At 45.3% G+C, this 24,028-nt stretch overlaps 1 protein-coding gene across 4 annotated transcripts in view; it reads right to left on the minus strand.

The window, feature by feature from the left end:
- Positions 1-23,621, minus strand: part of ZC3H7A (zinc finger CCCH-type containing 7A) — a 94,311-nt gene extending 70,690 nt beyond the window's left edge. For 2 of the 4 annotated variants that reach the window (XM_040356866.1, XM_040356863.1), the window contains exons 1-7: positions 23,531-23,621; positions 14,976-15,089; positions 9,037-9,076; positions 8,754-8,951; positions 3,412-3,570; positions 2,121-2,201; positions 2,003-2,041 (exon numbers count right to left, since the gene is read on the minus strand). In XM_040356866.1, coding sequence (XP_040212800.1) covers positions 2,003-2,041; positions 2,121-2,201; positions 3,412-3,570; positions 8,754-8,951; positions 9,037-9,076; positions 14,976-15,043 — 585 coding nt within the window. In that variant the 5' untranslated portion in view covers positions 15,044-15,089; positions 23,531-23,621. Of the gene's footprint in view, positions 1-2,002; positions 2,042-2,120; positions 2,202-3,411; positions 3,571-8,753; positions 8,952-9,036; positions 9,077-14,975; positions 15,090-18,241; positions 18,454-23,530 lie in introns of those variants that run through there. The other 2 variants (XM_040356865.1, XM_040356864.1) reach the window with 2 other exon arrangements.
- Positions 23,622-24,028: the final 407 nt, after the last annotated feature.

The raw sequence follows: 24,028 nt of genomic DNA on the forward strand, positions 1-24,028 counted from the left end.
TAAAGCAAACAATTATTAATTTAGGGTTCACAGTGACAGGTAGGTCACTGTGTTCCCATTCCTTTATTCTAACTGACAGAAATGATACAAGGAAGGAAACAAAGACTTGCAGCATTAAGGGTGAAAAGTCAATGCTGACAATAATAGATGGCAACACAAAGAAGCCAGCCAGTATGTGAGTGGCAGTGGAATTCAGGTTACAACCACATTGCTCTCTTTTTTCTTCTAGCTCATTCTCCTGCATCCTCCTCATTCTATAGGTAAGCCTTAATATAGGCTTACCTATAGGTAAAAATCATGCAAGGGAGTTTACTTAGGGATAATAGTGTTAGTTAAAAGGTATTCAAACTCAAGAATAAAAATGTTCTTTATTGCAGCTTACGAGTGCCTAAAATGTGGCTGCATTAGTTTTCTTTTTCAAACTATATACATTTTTCACAAGTACAAAAAAAATCTCTTAATCTTGCCAGAAATCAAATGTCCTTGTAACTTTCTGTAAACGTAATATAAATCTCAAGCAATGTTGTCAGCCTTCCCAGTTATCTTCTTTGGGCTACAGAACACCTCCTACCCCCCCCCCCCACCACATTATGAACATTGAGTTTGTAGGAAAAAAGCCTTGGGTGACAAAACTTCTCCTCCATAGAAACGGTACAGTAAGTACGCATTGAAGGGGTTTGGGGAACATAAAGCGGATCTTCCTCTTTTGGGTAAAGTTCTGCTTTAACTTATAGTAGACAACCTATTTTACCATGTGGCTGAATTCCTGGACTTTAGCGTTACATATAGGGTTGTCCCGATACCACTTTTTTAAGACCGAGTACAAGTACCAATACTTTTTTTCAAGTACTCGCCGATACCGATTACCGATACTTATTTTTAATGTCATGTGACGCACTAATAGATGGCACTGGCTGATGGGCACTAAAAGGTGGCACTGACTGATGGCTGGCAGTGGCACTGATAGATGGGCACTGATAGGTAGCACTGACTATGCAGCACGGATGAACACCGATAGGTGGCATGCACTGATGGCTGGCACTGATAGGTGGCACGGATGGCTGGCACACACTGAAGGATGGCACTGATAGGTGGCACACACTGAAAGATGGCACAGATAGGTGGTAATGATGAGCACAGATGAAGTGCACTTATAAGGCTACACTAATGTGCAGCAATAATGGGCACAGATAGGCAGCAATGATGGGCACAGATGAAGTGGCACTTTTAGGGCTGCACTGATGTGTGACACAGATAGGCGGCAATGATGGACAGAGATAGGTGGCACTGATAAGGGGGGGCATTGATATAAGGTGGGCTGTGAGCTAATGGGGGTCTCCAAGGGGGGTGCTGCTGATCTAATGGTTGGTTACCACACATTATATCAGCAGTCAGTACCCCCTCTTAGAGACCCCCATTAGCTCAAAGCCCCCCCTCCTTAGAGACTTCCAGGGATCAGCGGGCCCTGTCCTCTTTAAGACATCGTTCATGTTTTACAAGCGTGACCAGGGAGCCACTGCAAGGAAAAAAGAGTGACAGATGAGCTGGGGGAGGGGGGGGGGACACAGAGCTGCTCTTGGGCCCCTCGCACTCGCGCTCCATGCAGACAGTGTGTGAGTGAGAACAGATCGGCAGGTTATTACTCACATGCACACTGTTCCCCGATAGCTCCAGCAGCACTTTCTTCTGCTCTCCTATCTCGCCTGAACCGCTGATTGATGTCACGGCGGGGCCGGCACTAGAAGGCATCTGTCGGGGGGAGCTCATTCCACCGCACACACCGCAGCCATCTCAGTACAGTGAGGGATTTGTCCCCGCCCGCTGACTTCCTGTTGTACGCCGCCTCTCTCTTCCATCCCAGGTATCGGGTGAAGCATCAGGAGCATTTGCACGAGTACAAGTACTCGTGCAAATGCTCGGTATCAGTCCCGATACTAGTATCGGTATCGGGACAACCCTAGTTACATATAATGAACACAAAGCACTGACAAAAATGACTAACCTTCTCTGTTGCATCCATGTGTGTACCTTGGGAACCAGGCTGAAATACAAAACAATATATTTAGAGAATGATGAACCCTAATGGTCTAAGAATAAAGAAGAATTATAAGACTTCTTACCTGAGCCCTGACATACGCTTTTCTAATTTTCAGTCCAAGTTTCATTGCTAGTTCTTGGGTTAACTTTACAACACTTTCATCCTGCATGAAATAGTTTTGATTAAAAGTGTTATTTTGGACATTGTCTTTATATGCATGAGTGCATTTATTTTTTAAAGGAAATGTGTACTGTGTAAACATTTTATTTTATTTTTTAGCCAGGTAAATACGAAATATTGCTTGTAAATATTGTGTATTTTCATTTTAGGCCAGCGGTTCGAGCTCTAGATCCAGATGTTCTATGCCATCCCCACTTTATTAAAATAATGTTTTGGCCAGAGTTGTGCTTTAAAGCTGAACTCCAGAGAATCAGCCAAAATACACAGATGAACTAAATGAGAGCTTTTTCTTTTTTTAGCTGAAAATTATTTGTATTTCTGATCACCCAGTCCTGATATTTGTACAGCTCTGCCACATAGCAAAGCCCTGTCTTCCCACCTCCAGTCTATGATTGGACAGTGAAAATGAAGCAGACTTCTGAGCGAACCCCTCTGTCATTGACAGATATCGCAAAATAAGTACAATAACAAAGGGGAAGGTTTAACACAGAACTTAAATGTATCTGAGCAACACAATTTTATTAATTTTTAATATTTAAAACAAACTCATGTATCATTACTTTGAAAAACACCCCCCAGCACTTCTGGGCGTGGCTATTTCAAGTAAGGGTAGATGATTCATGTAGCATTTACTTCCTGGAAACCATTTGCCTTTAGCTCAGGCATGCAGGGCACAAGGGTGTGCTTAGCTAAGAAAGCCCCTCCTCGTGAAAAAAAAATGTCCATGAAGACTCCTGAGATGTAAGACATTGCTTTAGACTAGGCCAGGGCTGGCTCGGGTCGCAAAGGATGTGCTCTGATCCCACCCAGGTGTGTTACAACAGAAACGCTGATCCTCAATATGGCCAATCAGAAGCGGGTGTGAGACCCCCCCGTTTTCCGACTGGCCGAAAAGAGAAGACTCCCGATTGGCCACCGAGGAGGAGGAGGAGGGAGGAAACGGAAGCCGCCGAACCAAGGGGGGGTGGCATACTGTTTGCCCCTCCCCAAAACAACTTCACCGGCCGCCACTGCTTAAGACCAAAGTGGCACAGTAATTCTGCATCAATAAAAGTGAATGTATTTATCTTCACTGCCAAAAAACAATGTGACATCAGAGTTAGGAACAATTCCCATAGCTATTATACATAAAAGCTATTATTTTAGCAATCGTAAAATAAATAAACATCAGACATGCCATGAGCTTATCTTACCTTTGGAGCAATAAGGGAGCACTTGGCCACAGCCTCATAAGCCTCTTTGTATTTCTCAAGTAAAAAGAGGGCTTTAGACTTGCAGTACAGTGTTTTCGGATTTTTGTCATTTATGTGCAAAGCATCTTCACAATCTCTTAAAGCATCCTCATGTAAACCCTAGAGATAACAGATAATACAATATAATGTTTTAATCTAGAACATCAAAGGGGTTATGCCACCAAATACTTAAATATAATAAGTCAATCAACTATTAGTGGCCACACTCTAAAAAAAAAAAAAAAAAAAAAAAAAAGTTATGAGTAATTAGTTCACTGCCCAGCTTGGCCACACAGACCAAAAAAACATGCTACTCAGCTCTCACGTCAAGTAAATAATGTAAATGAAGTAGGAAAAGCCTGGTACACACTATGAGTTTTGACGAAAGTGGGTTGAACGGAAAAAAACTGTCAGCTCCGGTCGAAGCCGCTGTATTAACTATGCAAAGTTAGTACAACAATCTCCCACGCTGAGCTGTTGTGTTCTGACAGAGGGCGCCCCCCCCGCCAGAACACTACGATCAGCTCTCTCTGTCATTGGCTGAGAGCACTGATCGGGAGTGTGCCGGCTGCTGGTTTTCCAGCAAGCTTGCCAAACGGCCGGATTCTGCTGGACATGGGGGGGGCATACACGGGCCAAATATCTATATAGTTGTTTCGTTTTTTTTTTAACCTGCCAATGTCTCCCAAAATTTGGCCCGTGTGTACAGGGCTTTAGGATAAAATCCTTTCAGGCTAAACAAACAAAACTAAAACAAATTTAAATGGTCAATTCACAGGACAAAATGTTCCCAGGATTAACCTTTATAAGAGGGGTGGGCAACCTTGGAGAGTTGGGGATCTACCCGAAGAATATGGAAGAGAGCAATAATCACCTTTGCTTTAAGGACATAACCCAAAAAAGCTGTACTGAAAAGTAAAGAAGATTTGAAAAGTTCAGTGGCCAGTAGTAATGAAGAGTTCATAAACCAATAACAAGTAATGCAGAGTGCAGGGATCAGGAGAAAGTAGTACAACATTTAGAAGCTTGTAGTAACAGTGTACAGGCGTCAGGAGGGAGTAACCCCACAGCGCAAGGGTCAGTAATAACACAGAGAGGAGGGGTCAGGAGAAAGTAAGAGAGTTCAGGAATAAGTAACACTATACGCAAAGGTGAGCAGTAATGCAGAATGCAGGGTCATTAGTAACACAAAGAGGAGGGGTCAGGAATAGGTAAGGTGGAGAGCAGGGGATATTAATAACACAAAGTTCAGTAGCAAGTAATGCAGTTAGAAGGTCAGTAAAAAGTTACACTGAAAGGAGGGGGAAAGAGAGATAAACATTAAAGAAGAAGATGAGAGGACATCCAGGCTGGGAGATAGGACACTAGAAATCCAGTCCAATGCCTTAAAGGGGTTGTAAGGGTTCACTTTTTATTTTCTAAATAGGTTACTTTAAGCTAGTGCATTGTTGGTTCACTTAGGCCTCGTACACACGATCGGTTTACCAGAGGATAACGGTCTGATGGACCGTTTTCATCTGTCCAAACCGATCATGTGTAGGCCCCATAGGTTATTTAACCTTCAGTCAAAAAAATGGCAACTTGCTTTAAAATGTAACCGATGGATTGCTAACCAATAGGTCAAAACCGATCGTTAGTACGCACAACCATCAATTAAAAATCCACGCATGCTCAGAATCAAGTCGACGCAATGCTTGGAAGCATTGAACTTTGTTTTTTTTTCAGCACGTCGTTGTGTTTTACGTCACCGCGTTCTGACACGATCGGTCCGTTCTCATCGGATGGACTGATCGTGTGTACGCGACTTTACCTTTTCCTTCCATTTCCCTTGTTTTTTTTTCTTTGTCTGAATTTCTCACTTCCTGTTTCTCCTCAGTAAGGTGTTCAGTAAGCTGTTCTAAATGACTTTCCACCGCTCGGATGATGGTGGAAAGCTTACTGAGGGGAAACAGGAAGTGAGAAATTCAAACAAAGAAAAAAAACATTTTGAAGGGAATTCGAAGGAAAATGTTTGGATATTTCCAAACAAAAAAAAGCAATCTTCATAGGACGTTTAGTAACCAGACAAAAAATAAATAAAAGGCAAAACAAATATCTTTATTCAAATGAAACACAGACACCTGCATTGGTAAGAAGATTGGAGGTCTTGTTTTTAGTACATCCTTTTCCCTCTGGAGCACTTAAAATGGTTCTTTACAGCAGTGGTTCTCAACCTCAGTCCTCGAGTACCCCCAACAGGCAATGTTTTGAGAACTTCTCTTAGATAAAATAGCTGTCCAAAATACCAAGCCATTCACTCTGATTTAAAGCACCTGTGCAAGAAAAAGGAAAACCTGCAAACATGGCCTGTTGGGGGTACTTGAGGACTGAGGTTGAGAACCACTGCTTTACAGGACACGGCAGCTAAATCAGAAACCTTCAAGACAAATCAATCAACACTAAAGAGACCACCTTGCGCTACAGAGAAGACAGATATTTTAGACTCGTTCAAAAGTAGGTTTCTGGAGGACTGACAAGACCAAGTTGAGACCCCATGGTTGACGTGACAATCTAATAGTTGGAGCAATAGAAGGGACAAAGGTCTGGATCAATGAGTGGGTAGCCAAAGGTCTCTGCAGGAGTATAGCCAAGGCTGACAACTGACCCTGAGGGTAATCCTCAAAGAAATGAGTGAACCTCTTAGCCTCATACCAGCTGACGCAGGCCTTACAGGTGCAATGATACATTTTCTGAGAAGTAGATTTTAATGGTGGAGATCATGGAGTCTGAGACACCTCAGTCCCTCATGTGCCATGGAGCCACCAGAAAATCCACTTGGTTGTAGGTTTTGCATTCGCCAGCCCTGCATTGTCAGGATGAACAGCACTCCACTCCAACACAGGAGGCTTATGTCTCTTGTGACTATATGCTAATTGAGGGGGAGAAAGTATTTGTCACCTGTCAGAGCCAGAGACAATATCCACTAGAATAATGATGTTCTGGCCCAACTGGATCTCCCTGTTCAAGGACAGGAGATAAACTGTTCCTTTGCATGCACCCTGTATAACACTAGGCAAATGGTATGGCTTAGAACGTTACCATGAGAACTGAAACTCTCATGCAATTCCACAGTGTAGATCAACAGTGTGACAAGAGTTAATAAGCCTCAGACCAAAGTCTCTCCAGGCAGGAAGACTGGTTAAAGCTGTGTCCAGGGCAAGACCCACATAATGTAGGTAATCAGATGGTGTCAGTAATGACATCTGTACATTGAAAAGCCAGTAGAGTTGAAAGGGTTATGTTGACATTGATCTGTAGATCCACCAATGACTGTATCCTTACCATTAGGTTGTCCAATTTTAACATGTATGTCCTGTACTCGGAAGAAGAGTAAGCACCAGCAGGGCTGGACTGGGACAGAAATTTGGCCCTGGACTTCATCCAGACAGGCCCACTTTGACAGGTCTCTCCCATGGCAGCCGGACAACTCTTGCACCCCCCCCCGGCCACCCAAGCCCCCTCTCCCCCTTCACTAGCCGTTCTACTTTATTAGAGTAGAACGTCTGGTGCTGGTACTCTTATAGGCAGTACCAGTGGGGAAGCTAGACATTATTTCACCCGGGGCAAAGAATCAGTTCGGTGCCCACCCTTTATGGGAAAAGATTAGGCAGAAGTGAGAAACTCCCAGGCCATAGCTGTTGAGTCAGCTGTCTGACCCCTCCCCCATGCTCCTCTGTCGTCCCCCCTGCTCCTCTGGTACTCCCCCTGCCTCTTTGTTCCCCCCAGGTGAGTGCTGCGGGGAGGGAGAGGAGGTGAGCGATGCGGGAAGGGAGAGACAGAGGAGCAGAGGGGGGCGGCGGTCCGCTATCACTGAAGCCAGCCCACTGAGCCACTGGCCCACCGGGAAACTCCCTGTAGTCCCAATGGCCAGTCCATCCCTGAGCACCAGGGAGAAAATCTTGGTGAACACTTTGGGTGCAGATATCTAGCGAAAAGATGTGCACACACTTATAGAAGTTGTCCCCCACAGAAAAACTAAGAAACCGCTGGTGATATAGAAAGACAGGGTTGTAAAGGCAAGCATCCTGATAAAAAGTAAGCGAAGAGTAAATGGACCCCATCTTTCGATTTTTGCAGGTGAATGACGGTGTTGCCTTCAAATCCCAAATATTATGTATGCCAGCCTTCTGCATGAAAACAGTTAATAGGCTGGGAGTAGAATTCTTGAGCTTTTTCCTGAGGGAGACTGGGAACAATGACTTCCTGAGACAGTACTCCCTAAATGGCCTGATAAAGATCAGTCAAAAGTTGAGAGACCAGGAAACTTGAAGCATAGAATACTGCTGTGCGATGGAGAAAGGTTGGGGGGGAAATGCAAAGTTTGGAACCAAAGGTATCCAATATTCAGATTTCTGCAAATGTTAACAAATGACCACCCAATTGTAGACTACTACGGGTTGCAGATGCAGGTAACATTTTATTCCACAAATCATGTATATGACAGAGTCCCTCGATAGACGATAAAGCAACCCGACATTTTGAGATGTCATGAGAACAGAAATGGGGGAAATCTTCCAATGGGGACACTTGTTCCAGCGATAACTGTCTAGGAAGGTATTTTCTACACTTTGGATTTCCCCTTACTTCCAGTTGTGTTTGCAGAACGGAAAGTGAAGCCAAATTTTCCCAATATGACACAGCGACAGAAAGACTAACAGATTTAAACCATTCCATACTTACAAAATGGAAAAACAAAAAAGTTTTGGCTTTAGAAGAACTTCAGGCTTGTTTTAAATGCTTTGTCCATGCAACAGGTTTACTTAAATCTTTCCCTAGCTGCTTAAACTTGCATTCCCTACACTCACCCCAAAGTGTAGAGGAGAGGTCTTATGTACGCTTGATCTGCTGTGGTCTGGTGATCATTAGCTCAGGTACACAGCACTGCTTTAAGGGTAGAAGAGTAGTCACATATTGAGAAGGCGGCATTTTTTTTTTACTCCAGGTGACCAAACAGAGTGGCTGGGGAGCTAAGAGAAGATGGGTATATGTGGTAGGGGGAGGATATTTCAGTTAAGTGTTGCTTTGAATAGGATTCACTGTAATGATCCTGTACAATTTTATACAGTAACAAAAATCATAAGGAGAAATACCACTGTAATGTGACCTAGCAGTATATATTGTAAAAGGCATATGACTCATATTATTCAATTATAAAGTTAATGGATATTGTTAGTCTCAGTCAAAAAACATGCCGTTCATCAGATCAAATTATTGTTCAGTTAGCTATATTTAGAATGCGATAGTTATATAAATATTCAAATTACCATGGCCAGGTAACATGCAGCACGGTTCACATGCAACCTCTCTAGTGTCTCACTAGTGATCACAATGTCCTCAGATGCGGCATAGTTAGCAAGGCTAAGCGCTTCAGAGTATTGGTTGACAGAATCATTCTTGTGTCCTTCTTTGTACAAGTCATTGCCCTCATTGTACAGGTTGCTAACCAGCTTTTGCACAAAAATCTGTCAAAAGGGAAAACAAAATACATCATAAACAACACAAGCATAAAAATATTCATGTAGTTTCAAAAGACAATGCTCTATTCACCTCATATTCTTTTTGGGTGCCAAGAAAAGGTAATGAAGACCTGAAACAAAAAATAAAAAAACATAACTCAAAACATTTGATTTTTTTTTTGTACTGTCTATTAACCTTAAAGGGACACTAACCAATATCCTTATTCTCCATAAATAATCCATACACATCCATTACTTCTTGCTCCCGTAATCTATTTTCATTAAATTGTTTTCCTGCCTCCTTGAGCTCCTAAACCTCTCCCTTTTCCCCCTCACTTCCATATGTTTGGAACAAGCAGTGCATGTTAGTTCCAGTCATGCGCACTGCTCAACGCACACTACACAGTCCATAGTCCATCTCAGGAGCAAGCATGAGAGAGTGGCTGCATTTTGTCTAGCAGATTGTACATACCGTATTTTCCGGCGTATAAGACAACCCCCTAATTTTCCAGGAAAAATGTTGATTTTGGGATATACTCACTGTATAAGACTACCCCCTTCTTACTAGTCTTCTGGAAGCGGAGGGGTAGCCAGAACCACTGACAGAAACAGGCTTTTTCAAATCTCACTGTGCCATTACATTACATGCCCCCACATTGACATCACTTGCCCCTCACCTGCCTCTTATTGTGTCATCACTTGCCTCTCATTGTGCCATCACTTGCCCCTCTCTGCTGTGCCATCACTTGCCCCTCTCTGCTGTGCCATCACTTGCCCCTCTCTGCTGTGCCATCACTTGCCCCTCTCTGCTGTGCCATCACTTGCCCCCACTGTGTCTGACCGCAAACACTCACTTTTTTTTTCCAGCGGTGACAGTCTCCCATGCTGCGAGCGCGAGCGTGAATGATTTCAAAGCCGCGCCTTCTCTCCAGAGTGTTCTGTGATAGGCGGAACACAAATTTTCCCAGCAGCGCCTCTGTTCTGTTTTCCGCCTATCACGGACGTCTTCTCATCTCGTCCGCGGATGAGAAGGCATCTGTGATAGGAGGAACACAGAACAGAGGCGCTGCTGGGAAGATTTGTTTTCCTCCTATCACAGAACACTCTGAAGAGAAGGCGCGGCTTTGAAATCATTCACGCTCGCGCTCGCAGCATGGGAGACTGTCACCGCTGGAAAAAAAAAGTGAGTACTGAGACCGTACCCGGCGTATAAGACGACCCCCGACTTTGGATGCATGTTTTTGCATCCAGAAAGTCGTCTTTTACGCTGGAAAATACGGTAGATGCATGTACCAACGTAAATCCCCCGATCGTTACTTGCGATTGGGAGCTTTCCGATCATGTGACCGATGTGACAGTCAATTGCGGAGGGCACATGACCATAAACCCCGCCCCCACCTCCCGCGCAAGAGGGTAAAAGTTGTAATAAATATTTGCATAAGCCCACTGAAATGACAAGCCTCAGGAGATTGAGCAAAACCTCTCACATAAGCTGAAACCCTCTCTCCTCCAGAGCCCTCTAAAGTACTCAGAACAGATCATATTTTGCAAATATAGGTGGTGGAGCAAACCTCCCCCACCCTGACCAACCCTCTTAAACTTCAAAAGCAGCTGTACAGGGTTGTACACATGCCACAGCAAAAATTATACCCAAAGTCATATTTGTCATGTAGTACTGCCACTAAACATGAGCCTTTCAAGTTAATTCAAGTCTTGCAGTTGTGGTGCAGTATTCGTATTAAAAATCAGTTTGGGTCCTCCACTGGGAGCGAGACTTATCCCACATCGACCTAGCGGATTGGAGCAAAGCCTGGTCTAATATTGCAAAATGTTCCTTTAATACGGTTACCCTAGAGCAGTGAATCTCAACCTTTCTAGTGCCGTGACCCCTTGATAAAATTTCCCAAGTTGTGGTGACCCCTAACAGTAAAAGTATTTTCGTAGTGTGGGTTGTCAGCACCCAAGACAAGTAATTTGCGCCCCTAAACAACGGAAATTTAGTGCTCCCCGAGTCCCTTCCACTTGTACAGTATTAAAACCCCTTATGGTACATTTTAGGAAGTACCCCTCTCTCTTTGTTCTCCTTTCTTTCCCTTTTATCCCTCTCTATCCGAATTTCTTGTTTTTTCTCCCCCATCCCTCTCACTAGCCATCTTTCTTTCTCTCCATTTTCTTTGTTCCTTCCCCTCTTTTCCTCTCACTTCCATGCATTCTCTATTTGTATTTCTTCTCTTACTCCTTGGTGGGGGGGTTGGGGGTAATGGGATGAGTGGCAGTGCTGGTGGGGAGCTGGGATGAGCGGCAGTGCTGGTGGGGAGTTGGGATGCGTGGCATTGCTGGTGGAGAGTTGGCATCAGTGGCAGTGCTGATCAGCCAACCTATGTGCTCCTGATCAAGGTCATCTGCTGATCTGAGAACTGTAGTGGGGACTTTTAATGGCAACTCTAATCACAGGTAGTGTTGCTGACTGTGTCTCCAGCTTCGTGGTGTCTCGTAGCAGTGACACCTATGCCAAAATCAGGAGGTAGAGTCTCTTCCAGCCCCTCTCACTTCACATTCCTCACCAGTCAGCTGACCTCTAGTCTCTGCCTCCCACCCATGCCGTGAACTGAATGGGTGGCTACGTAGAGGCCGAGTGGGTGGCCGTGGGCTCCAGGAACAGCCAAGGATTTGGGGACCCCTGGAAAATCGTCATTCGACCCCCAGGTTAAGAACCACTGCCCTAGAGGCAGCCTATAAGGTGCTCTTCCGTTGGTACTGGGTTCCTTCTCGTGTCGCCAAAACAAACCCATCCTGCAGCGATAGATGTTTCAGGGGCTGTGGTCAGCGTGGAGATGAACTTCATATTTGGTGGTCCTGCCCCCGTCTGGTGGGATTCTGGTCAAAGGTGTTTGGTCTTCTGTCCACTCTCTTCCACATATCCCCCTGCAGGGACGCCAAATGATCCTTACTCCACTGCCGATCCCAGGCCTCTTCTCTTATCAACAAAAGTTGGCCACTTATTTATCACTGCGAAGCGTGCAATAGCAAGGGCCTGGAAGAAGCCGGCTGTTTCGTTTGCGGAGGTGAAGAGCATCTTAACGACCCTTATGATTAATGAGAAGATGTCCAGTATTCTTTATGACTCCCACGCCAAGTTCCTCAAGGTTTGGGGCCCATGGTGGTCCTACGCTCTTCCCACTCTGCATCCGATCCGTTTGGGCCTCGCCAATTGACCCCCTCCTCCCTCCTGACTTGGGGGTACCCTACCATTTCCTTGTCTTTTTCCTACCCAACCTTTCTGCTCAATACCCCCTTTCTTCCTTTATCTTTCCTTCTTCCTGGTGTCCCCCCTTCTTCACTACCTAACCCCCTCCCCCCTACAATTTTTTTTTTCTCTCTTCTTCTTATCTTTCTTATTTGTTTTTCCCCTGTGTTTTTTCATTTGTGTTTTCTGTGCGTATGTCCTCGAATTTAGCTTTGGTTTTCTAATTTATCTGGATTCTTCCACGATTAAATTTTTGAGCTATCAAGCTCAGTTGCCCGGTGTTGACCCCTGGCCTTAGCCAGAGGGTCGTTGATGTTCGACAATTCCCACTATCACATTTGCTTCTAATGTGCATTATTAAGCTGTGTCGTGTTATGCTTAATTGTTTACATTCCCTGCGTGGGATTATTAAAATCTCAATAAAGAAGATTGTACCAGAAAAATCTGTTTGGCTTAAAAAAACAAAAAAAACAAACAGGCATTCAGGAGATGGCAGCATTGCCTAGTAGCTGCTCTTTTAATAGAGCGACACTGTGGATTGCATGGTGTCTAAGAAAACTGCAGGAAAGTGACACATATGGAGAGATAGACACACTAGTTGCTATGCTTTGAGATGGGTTCTCATATGAAGATATGCCTTTTTTTGCATTTCAAAGCTTCACAACCAATTCAACATAATAAATGGGGGTCCATACCTAAAATTGACATGTGTGTGTGTGTACCACTGCCTATCCAAGGGGGAAAAAATCAATAGCATGATTTATCAAAAAATAACATATTATTTTGCTCTTTAAATGAATGTTTAGATTTATATTACTAATTGTAATCAACTAGCTTTGTTTAAGCTACAAAAAAATGCTAGCAAAGGTGCCATATGCTGTTTACATATAAATATATTATACACACAATTCCAAAAAGGTTGAGATGCTGCCTAAAACCTACATAAAAACCGAAAGCAATGATTTTCAAATCTCTTAAACCCATATTTTAATGACAATAGAAACCATATCAAATGTAAATGTTTAAACTGAGAAAAAGTACCAATTTAAGAAAAAAATAAGGTAATTATGATAAATTGATGGCAGCAACACGTCTCAAAAAAGTTGGGACAGGACAATAATACCCTGAGATTTACTTAGAATATCACTCGCCAAGTAACCTAATTAGTTGCAAAACATTCTTTTAGCTCTTCCTCGTTAGTACCGCTTTTCAACCCCCAAACAAAAAAACATGACAGCTCAAGTCAGAGCCGATGTACTAACAATCCACTTTTAGTACAGCGATTTCCCTTGCTGCGCCATTGTGTTTTGACATTGGGACGCGGCCCCATGTCGCCTTGTCCCAGCTTTTTTGAGACATTTGATAACATTTATATTTTCTATTGTGAATTATAACAGAAGTCAGAAATAATGGATTTTTATTTTATGAAGTTGACAATCTCCAATCCAGATGCAGTGTGTAAAGAAGTAAATTTATCTGCATAATTTGGTTTGTGAACTCCTGTGTACCCACAGGGCGTAGGACATGAAACTGTACTTTGTAGGTAGCGCATGAATTATTGTACACTGTAGCAGGTAGAGCCAGACACCTTCGCACCACCTGAATTTTAAGCAAGGTCTCTGGCTGAATTCAAAGTACCTAGATAAAGAAGTGTGTCAGACTGTAAGGCTACTTTCACACTGAGGCGCTTTACAGGCGTTTTAGCTCTAAAAATAGCACATGCAAAGTGCCTCTCCTGTCACTCCAGTGTAAAAGCCAGAGTGCTTTCACACTGGAGCAGTGCGCTTGCGGGACGTTAAAAAAAGTCCTGCAAGCAGCATCTTTCGGGTGGTATACACCGCTCCTAAAACGCCCCTGCCCATGAATGGGCACCGCTGCCGATGCACCTGCATAGCACTTCTTTGGCCGCGCTTTGCAGACGCTATTAACCCCTTCTTTGGCCGCTAGCGGGTGTTAAAAGTGCCCCCGCTAGCGATCAAAAAGCTCCGCTAAAACGATGGAAAATAATGGTAAAAGTATCGGCGCTTTTCTTGCCGACGCTTTCACCGCCCCAGTGTGAAAGTGCCCGTAAAGATCTTACTTTGGTAATGGACAGAGGAGCTCATGGCTGCTGGTCTCCTTAGAATGAGACTAGAAAATACATATACAGACTTTTCTTTCTGGCTTTCTGGACACTGGGATTTCACTCTGTCCTATGCTCTTCCTTCAACTGCTGCCTGTCTGGCCCTCAAGCAGAGGCCAAGACACACAGCTATCTGAGGACCCGTGATGGGTTTGTAAAGGACCTCTGCCCTGTGGATACACTTTTACCTGCCACTCTGCCTGGACTTTCTCTGCTGAGACCTCTTTTGGCTGGTGGTCCCTAAATTGCTGCCCTGTGCCCCTGGACTTTGCTGTACTGGATTGTGGCCTTCTACTCAATGGACCTATCCCTGCTGTACTAGAATTTTGCCCTGTGGCTCTGGACTTATCCCTTGATGTGCCCTATTGACACCCTGTTATATTTCTGCATGTCTCTTACGGTGTTGTAATTTTTGCCCTGTGGCCTTGTCTAAATCCCAAAATAAAAAACACCTTGGCCAGGGGTTTTAAAATCCCTCTTGACCTCCGTGTGTTCTATTTCACCCACACCTCCGTCACGTGAATAAAATCTGAATTTATGAGATTTGCAAATCATTGCATTCTGTTTTTCTGTAGATTTTACACAGCGTCATAACTTTTTTTAAATTGGGATTGTATATCTGTCAATGCGTTGTGTGAACAATAGCATGAACAAAACTTACTGAATGAATTCAAGTCCTTTTTTTATGTCCTCCTGCCTGTTGTGTCGATCAGTCAGCTCGTAGGACATCTTGTCGCCTTCATCAGATTTTCACAGTGGATACAAATCTAGAAAACTAAAAAATCCCAAAGTGCTATTACAAAAGCTTATATCAATTAAAAGGGTAGTTTAGTTGTGCTGCATGGTAACAGGCAACAGTCAGCTGATGAAATGCAAATACAGCGAGGAATGTGTGTGTGTGTGTGTCGGATATGACGTACGTCGGTGGCAGGGGTTATTTTTGTCAAGTTATTTATTTATATTTTTTTAAACAAACTATCTGTTTATAAGGATGGCTACATTGCTAAAATTTGGCACCATGTAAATCCAAAACATAGAAAAGAGTCAACATTACAACTTAGAATCCACAGTGACAATGTACCCAAGTCCCATATCAGTAGAGAACACCAATGTTTGAAAGAATGTAGAACCTGTTTATCAAGGTGACAAGCGGTGACAAATGAACCACAACCATCCTGGAATACAGGTATATACTGTACATGCACACATACCACAAAATACAGGAGGGTAGTCAGAAAAAACACCTCCCTACTAGTTGTCATACCAGAGTTACAAAAATGTGTGAAAAAGGGAGTTCCTACCTCTGCCTGCCCTGTATTAAGAATGGAGAGTGAAGCCCTGTAACCACTTATGCATGTGGGGGGGCGGGGGTTAGGGGTGTGGCAGCGGGCACTCACTCCATCCAAAAATCAGGCGTATTTGATAGAAAAGGGGGCGGAGCTATCAATCATCAACCTATCCTCTATTCTTAGATCCTGTTTCATCCATAGGAGCTATGGTACGGCTTCTATGAATGGAGAGGCTAGGCGCAAAGGATAGGCATAGCCTTGATGAGAGCCTGTGACAGCCCCATAGCTGTATTAACCCCCGCTGCACCAAAAGATTACAGCAGCAGGTGGGGGCATTATAGGAGGAAGATTTTATCTAAAAGAGGACACCCCAGCACAAGAGATACATCCTACTGAAGGAACTTAAAGGGTTAATAAAGGAAAAAAAAAATCTTTAAAATAACAAACATGTCATACTTACCTCCACTGTGCAGTTGGTTTTGCACAGAGTGGCCCCGATCCACGTCTTCTGGGGTCCCTTGGTGGCTGTCTCTGGTCCTTCCCTGCAAGAACTCACCACATTCATGCGAGAGAGCTTGCATGGTGATGAGTCCTTGTGGGCGCGCTCCCGTGATACAGCGAGCGGCCATAGCCGCACACTGTATCACTCGGCCCCGCCCCTCGACGCACCGCGTCACTGGATGTGATTGACAGCAGCGCCAGCCAATGGCTGCGCTGCTCTCAATCCATCCGCTCTAGCCAATCAGCGGCCAGGCTGAGCGGCGAAGAGGATCTCGGGACCGAGCGCGGGACTTTCGAGGGGTCAAGTAAGTTCTACGGGGGCTCGGGGGGCCGGCATCATCAGATGTTTTTTCACCTTAATGCATAGATTGCATTAAGGTGAAAAAAATGTTTCCTTTACAACTCCTTTAATGTCCCTTGTGCTGATTTTTTGTATTTATCTACATGTAGGCTTTAACCCTTTCGCTGCGAGAGCCATTTTTGCAATTTTTTTGCACACGTTTAAAAAAATTATTTTAGGCCTGAAGATTACATAAAACGAAGGCTGTTACTGATTAAAATTTTCGTGTTCGATTGATCGTTTTTTTTTTTTATCGATTATTCGACTAATTTTAATTAATTATAACGCACATACATTTTTCGGATCACCACCATATATAGTCCCCACTGTAATATCCACAGACATCTCCCCCACTGTAATATCCACAGACAGCTCCCCCACTGTAATATCCACAGACAGCTCCCCCACTGTAATATCCACAGACATCTCCCCCACTGTAATATCCACAGACATCTCCCCACTGTAATATCCACAGACATCTCCCCCACTGTAATATCCACAGACATCTCCCCCACTGTAATATCCACAGACATCTCCCCACTGTAATATCCACAGACATCTCCCCCACTGTAATATCCACAGACATCTCCCCCACTGTAATATCCACAGACATCTCCCCCACTGTAATATCCACAGACATCTCCCCACTGTAATATCCACAGACATCTCCCCACTGTAATATCCACAGACATCTCCCCACTGTATAGGAAGATTAGTGCTTGCTTAGTCTTACCAGAGAAGCCGGCCGAACACGAGCAGTTGAGGCCGGGTTATGACGTCAGTGTGCCACTCCAGGCTTACTTAGGCCGCCGCTTTGTGGACCAAGATGGCCGCTGCTCGGGGAGCTAGGCCGAAGCCGCATCCCTTCCTATGGCTGAGGCAGCAGCGGAGCTCCGTGGATCACGTGGTGTGCCTATCTGCATATGGTGATCGGATCATTTACGATCCGTTGCACCACTAGTACTGATCAAAAGAATTTTGATAGATCAAAAAATGTACGATTAATCGAGGAATTAATCTTTAATTTCCACAGCCCTACATAAAACCCCAAAATATTATATATTTTCTGAAAGCAGACGCTCTAGAGCAGGGATATGGAATGAGCAGACCTCTAGCTGTTTTTGCACAAGTCCCATGAGGCATAGCAAGACTCTGACAGTCACAAGCATGACACTCAGGCCCCGTACACACGACAGAGTTTCTCGGCAGAATTCACTGAGAAACTCTGTCAAAACCCGGATTCTGCTGAGAAACTCTGTCGTCTGTACAGTTTTGGCTCGATGGACCTGCCGAGGAGCTCGACGAGAAAATAGAGAACATGTTCTCTATTTTCTCGTTGTTCTATGGGAGAAGGCGGCCCGCCGAGCTCCTCGGCGGCTTCATCCCAGAACTCGACGAGGAACTCGACGTGCCAAGCACGTCGAGTTCCTCGGCCGTGTGTACGGGGCCTCAGAGGCATGATGGGACTTGTAGTTTTGCAACAGCTGGAGGTCCACTAAATGGAGGAAGTCTGGTGCTAGAAATATTGACATTTTATGTGTATTTTTTTTTATCACATGGAGACAAAAAGTCCCCCGTGTGATGATTTTTTTGGTGACAGGTAATCTTTAAGGAGATATCCAGGGTCTAAAAGACCGTGGATGGCTTCCCTGTGCTCCAATGAATGTACTGCAATGCAGTACATTCTTTCCTAGCCATGCTGGCCGGGGACACTGGCAGGTGGACCCGGAAGTGACAACAAACACATCGCTTTCTGGGTCAGCAACAAGAAGGGGAAGAGTCCACTCAGCTCCATACCTGGCCTCACCCGCTATGCAGGTCCTGGGTCCATAGATGGGCAAGCAGAGCACAAAATATATGGCAGGGGTGTGTGCGCAGGAGGGGTAGGGCACATTACCATGGGTGTGTGGTAGCAGCTGGAATGCTTTCCCCTGACAGGCAGGAGTCTGCTTGTCTGATTTCCACACAATAAAGGTGACTGCAGCCACCAGGAATGTGCAAAAGGGATAAAGTACTATTAAACCCAAACACAATCATTATATTGCAGCTTACTAATTCTTAGATGTGTTGGCTGCATAAATGTTCTTTTTTGGGCTTTCTTTTTTTTGTCACTCAGTGTCAATAAGTCAGTTGTTTTTCAACCAAAAAGTAGCAGTTAGAGGGTTGAGACAAAACATTTAACATGGACAGGGGTACTTACAATGATCAAATTGTATTTATTTATGTAAAACCTTTATCCTAAAAGAAAAAAAAAAGGTTTACTGTAACTGCTTAAAAAGTTTAGGCTGGAGTTTGGCTTCAATTTGTTAGTGTATTTAAATCTGCTAGTCAACACTTCCTTCCCCCCAGAATGACAATGCTGCTGTCCAAAGGTACCCCATGTGCTCCTTCATCCAGATTGTGGGGGGATTCTAATACAGGAGGTGTGTTATTGGTCAGATTATCAGGTGAAAACAGAGGGAAAAGCCTAAAAAACAAAAAGGAATGCAGCCACATCTGATTGGTAACCTGCAATATAATACATGTTTACTGTTGGGTTTAATACAGCTTTAATCTTTCCCTATTCTACCCATCTAAAAAAAAGTTGGCTTTAGATATACGCTTTTTGAACAGCATACTGAGAACTCTGCTAAAGTGTTTATAATAAGTAGACATAACCCCCTGGGGTGCACATACCACCTATGATTCTGCTAAATGATCACCCCGGAGACTGTATAATTGTTATGATTCTGCACGACAGGAAACATTACAGCTAAAAACCAGTCTGATTGCATTTGCATGTGATCTATTCTTGAGTAATGATAAAATAATCCTACAACCTTCACATTTCTACGTGAAAGCTCTCTGGCAACTGTCCTGGAAGTTTCTATAAAAGGATCATTTCCTGCATTCCTTCCTGGGGGAGACTCCGGGGAAATTACAAGACTATGACGCCAGTGATCAGTAAAGTGTACCAGTTCTCGTCCACCCAGATTTTGTTTTGTGGCTTTTTGAATCTTGACAAAGTTTCAGTGGAACTCCAGGAAAACTTTTTTTGGAACAGGACAATTCAAAACGAGCTGCACAGTGGAGGTAAGTATAACATGTTTGTTATTAAAAAAACAAAAAAAAGCAAAGCTTAAAAGAAGTTGTAAAGGAAAATAAAAATTCACCTTAAAGGTGTTGTAAAGGTAAATGTTTTTTTTTCACCTTAATGCATCAAGGTGAAAAAACATCCGACAGTACCGCCCCCCCCCCCGTGCCCCCGTTTTACTTACTTGACCCCTCGAAAGTCCCGCGCACATCCACGTGATCCTCTTCTGTTCCCAGCCTGGCTGTTGATTGGCTAGGCTGGACGGATTGATAGCAGCGCAGCCATTGGCTGGCGCTGCTGTCAATCACAGCGGATGATGCGGCGCCCTGGGGGGCGGGGCCGAGTGATACAGTCGGCGGCTATGCCCGCCGCTGTATCACAGGAGCGCGCTCGCATGAAGGTGGAAATCTTTTGCGAGGAGGAGCCGAGACAGCCACCGAGGGACCCCAGAAGACAGGGTTAGGGGACACTCTGTGCAAAACGAGCTGCACAGTGGAGCCAAGTATAACATGTTTGTTATTTAAAAAAAAAAGTTTGCCTTCAGTGTTCCTTTAATGCAATCTATGCATTAAGGCAGGGGTCTCCAAACTGTGGCCCGAGGGCCAGATGCGACCCTTTGCTTGCCTTTATCTGGCCCTTGGGGCACAATTCCTCCCACTGATACGAGGCACTATTCCTCCCACTGACACCAACAATGGGGCACTATATCGTCCACCAATACCAATGATGGGATACAATTTCTCCTACTAACAGGGGGAATACTCCTCCTTTTGACCACCAACCCTGAGGCCATATTTATTCTCACTGACATTTTCTTCCCCTGCTGGCTACAATCTGGCCCTCCTAAAGTCTGAAGGGCAATATAATGGCCCTTTTTTTTTAAAGTTTGGAGACCCCTGCATTAAGGTGAAAAAACATCTCATGATGTGGGTCAGCCCCCCCCCCCCCCCCCGTTTTACCTACCTGACCCCTCGAAAGTCCCGCGCTCGGCCCTGAGATCCTCTTCGCCCCTCAGCCTGGCCGCTGATTGGATAAAGCGGATGGATTGAGAGCAGCGCAGCCATTGGCTGGCGCTGCTGTCAATCACATCCAGTGATGTGGCGCGCCGAGGGGCGGGACCGAGTGATACAGTGAGCGGCTATGGCCGCTCGCTGTATCACGGGAGCGCGCCCGCAACGACTCATCACCATGCGAGCTCTCTCACATGAATGTAGCGAGTTCTTGCGGGAAGGACCAGAGACAGTCGCAGGGGGACCCCAAAAGACGTGGATCGGGGCCACTCTGTGCAAAACCAACTGCACAGTGAAGGTAAGTATGACATGTTTGTTATTTTAAATAATTTTTTTTTTCCTTTATTAACCCTTAAACAAATCACTTTAAAGTGGTTGTAAACCCTTTACAACCACTTTAACCTACAGGTAAGCCTAGAATAAGGCTCACCTGTAGGTACAAGAAATATCTCCCAAGCCTAAAAGGTTTAGGAGATATTTGCAAAAAAATAGCAGCGCCGACGCGCCGTAGACATTGGGCGCAGGCGCACTGAGTGTGCCGTTACTAACGACATCGTGCCATCTGATCATCCCCCACAGCTACTACCCTTTGTTCCACTTGACATGCCCTTCTAGACTGTAAGCTCTAACGAGCAGGGCCCTCTGATCCCTCCTGTATTGTCTTCCCTGATGTAAAGTGCTGTGCAAACTGTTGGCGCTATACAAGTCCTGTATAATAATAATAGTGGCGGCTCCCGTGCATGCGCGAGAGTGATGTCATTGCTGCTCTGGCCAGTCACAGCGCTGGAGCAGCGATTCCCAAAAGTCACTCCGGGTATCATGGCGGTGTCGGAGGAGGCGAACGAGGTCCGCTGCGGGGGCTTCGATCTCAGGTAAGTAATTCATAATGAGCTAGTATTCTATGCATACTAGCTCATTATGCCTTTGTCTTGCAGGTTGTCTTTTTTATTTATTTTTTGACAAGACGGTTTCCTTCCTCTTTAAGCTTTGACAAAAAAAAAAAAAAAACATGAAAGCTGATTGGTATCTATGTAGAGCTGCACCAGATTTTGCACTTTTCAGTTTTAGGAAATCTACCCCACAGTGTTCTTCCTCTGGCATTGTGACTGAAAATTCAGGATTTTGTTGTACATCCCCCCCTTTTTCCATTCACAAAAAGCCTTGTATTCAGAACACAAGCGGTATAGTGACTGCACAATAGGAGAGGAGGATAAATAACAGGATCTCTTCACTGCATAAAAGCTGAAACTCTCAGTAGCAGCACCAGAAGTAGAGCCCCATAATATCCAGCATAGGACAACAGGCGTATCCTGGGTGGGTCAAGTATTAGAACTCATGCACATGGACACATTCAGGCGTACACCACAAGAATTCAATGTATTTTCCGGGCATAGGTGTTGGCATATAGCCAGGGACAGCAGTCCGTACAAATCAGTGATACGCTCACACAAGGCTTTATCTGTGTTCACGCTCATCGGAGAGGTTACACATGTACAGGAATGGATGAGAACCCCTCACCTCATGTGAACATTTAGGGATTCCTCTTTCCCTGTATGGGCTCCTTCACACTAGTGGTTGTGGGGCAGTAAAACATGGTGGTTGAGCCAAGCTTTTAACACCCTCCAACCACTCCAGAGGCAGCAGCCAAGGGTGTACAACGTGACACAGCAGGTATTATACCCCTTGTCACTTTTAGCAGGCTTAGTGCCCACTGAATAAGACCTTTCAAACAAATAAGACTGCTCTGCCAGCACCCCACACCTGAATGCAATGCGTGTGGTTGCAGTGTGCTAGTGTGGGGTTCAAGCAAATGGTTAGGAGGCAATACAACGCCCCTCACTGCCTGTCAAATACTCTCTAAAGAACAAGCCAAATGCAGATTGTTTTTCAGAGGGACTGATGTGAACAAGCCCTTAGGCCAGGGATCTTCAAGCTATGGCCCTCCAGCTGTTGCAGAACTACTGTGTCCCATGAGGCATTGGAAAACTCTGACATTCAGAGACATGATGGGAATTGTAGTTCCTGAATAACTGGAGGGCCATCGTTTGGAGACCCCTGCCTTAGGCGCTCAACTTGTGGCCAAAGACCCATCATGCTTCAGCCTTTGAGAGCCATGCTTGTACCTGTCAGCCTTGCAATGCCTCATGGGACTTGTAGTTTCACAACATCTGGAGGACCACGGCCATGCTTAGGCCTTGGTCACAGCTGGCGATTCCAGGAGTGTTAGTAGCCCAAAATACTGCGCTCAAAGTTCTCAAACTCCCAAAATCGAATACGGAGAGACCGTCACACTCACTAGTATTTGGAAACATATATAATAAAGAGAATTAAGGAGACAGAGGGCCGTCCTTCACACCCCAAGGACACTCCACAACCTTTCTGAGTGTTGTGTGTTTGCTGCATGCTAAAATGTGTGTCTGCTAACCACGCCTGGGGTGCCCTTATCAGATGTTGGCAGTGCCAGCGTGACGCCCAGTTCTGTGGTGTGAATGGAGCCTTGGTGTAATTACAGAATGTCTGTCATTGATATGTACAGAATGTCAGCCCCCAGACACCTCAGAAATACTCTGAATTCTTGTGGTGTACCCCAACGTGTCCTATACATGAACCCCAACACTGGGCAGGGGGGGGGTCAGACCATTGAGGGGAGAGGGGAAGTCCTGTGGCCCCCATTATCAGGGCACATGGTTCCCTCCTCCTTCTCCTATCACAGAAGAGGGTAGAAGTCTCCTCCATACCCCGAGCCCGGCCCGGATATCACATCTCCTCCCACCATGAGGAAGTTTACACCGGACCTAGTCTGCACATTCCCCACACATGTCCCGGGAAACCCCTCCATATGTGAGAGGACACCGGGCCAATACACACCGCCCTACCCCGGGCCCGGCACCCCCTCCCCCCATATCGTATTGTGACAAAGGGACCCGGCAGGCACACTGAGAGGACACTACAGAGCGACCACCCCCTCCCCCCATGTCCGCACACAGACCGAGCACTCCTCACCTGCCGCTAAGGCGCCCCTTCTGTCTTCCTTCTGGATGTCGGGGCTGCCGGCTGTCACAGCGCCGCCTAGTGCTAGACGGACCGAAGAGAAGTCTGGCACCGCGCGACTGCCAGCCTGGCATGAGACGAGCCAGGATCACGTGTGATCACCGAGGGAGGGACACATGGGGGGCTCTACTTATCTTCATCACATTCTTCCCCATAATATCAACTATTCTCCCACTGACACCAACCATGGGGCACTACTCCTCCCACAAACACCAACCATGGGGCACTACTCCTCCCACTGACACCAACCATGGGGCACTACTCCTCCCACTGACACCAACCATGGGGCACTACTCCTCCCACCGACACCAACCATGGGGCACTACCACTCCCACCAACACCAACCATAGGGCACTACTCCTCCCACCGACACCAACCATGGGGCACTACTCCTCCCACCGACACCAACCATGGGGCACTACTCCTCCCACCGACACCAACCATGGGGCA

The sequence above is a fragment of the Rana temporaria genome, chromosome 6 (assembly GCF_905171775.1).
Source record: "Rana temporaria chromosome 6, aRanTem1.1, whole genome shotgun sequence".
NCBI lineage: Eukaryota > Metazoa > Chordata > Amphibia > Anura > Ranidae > Rana > Rana temporaria.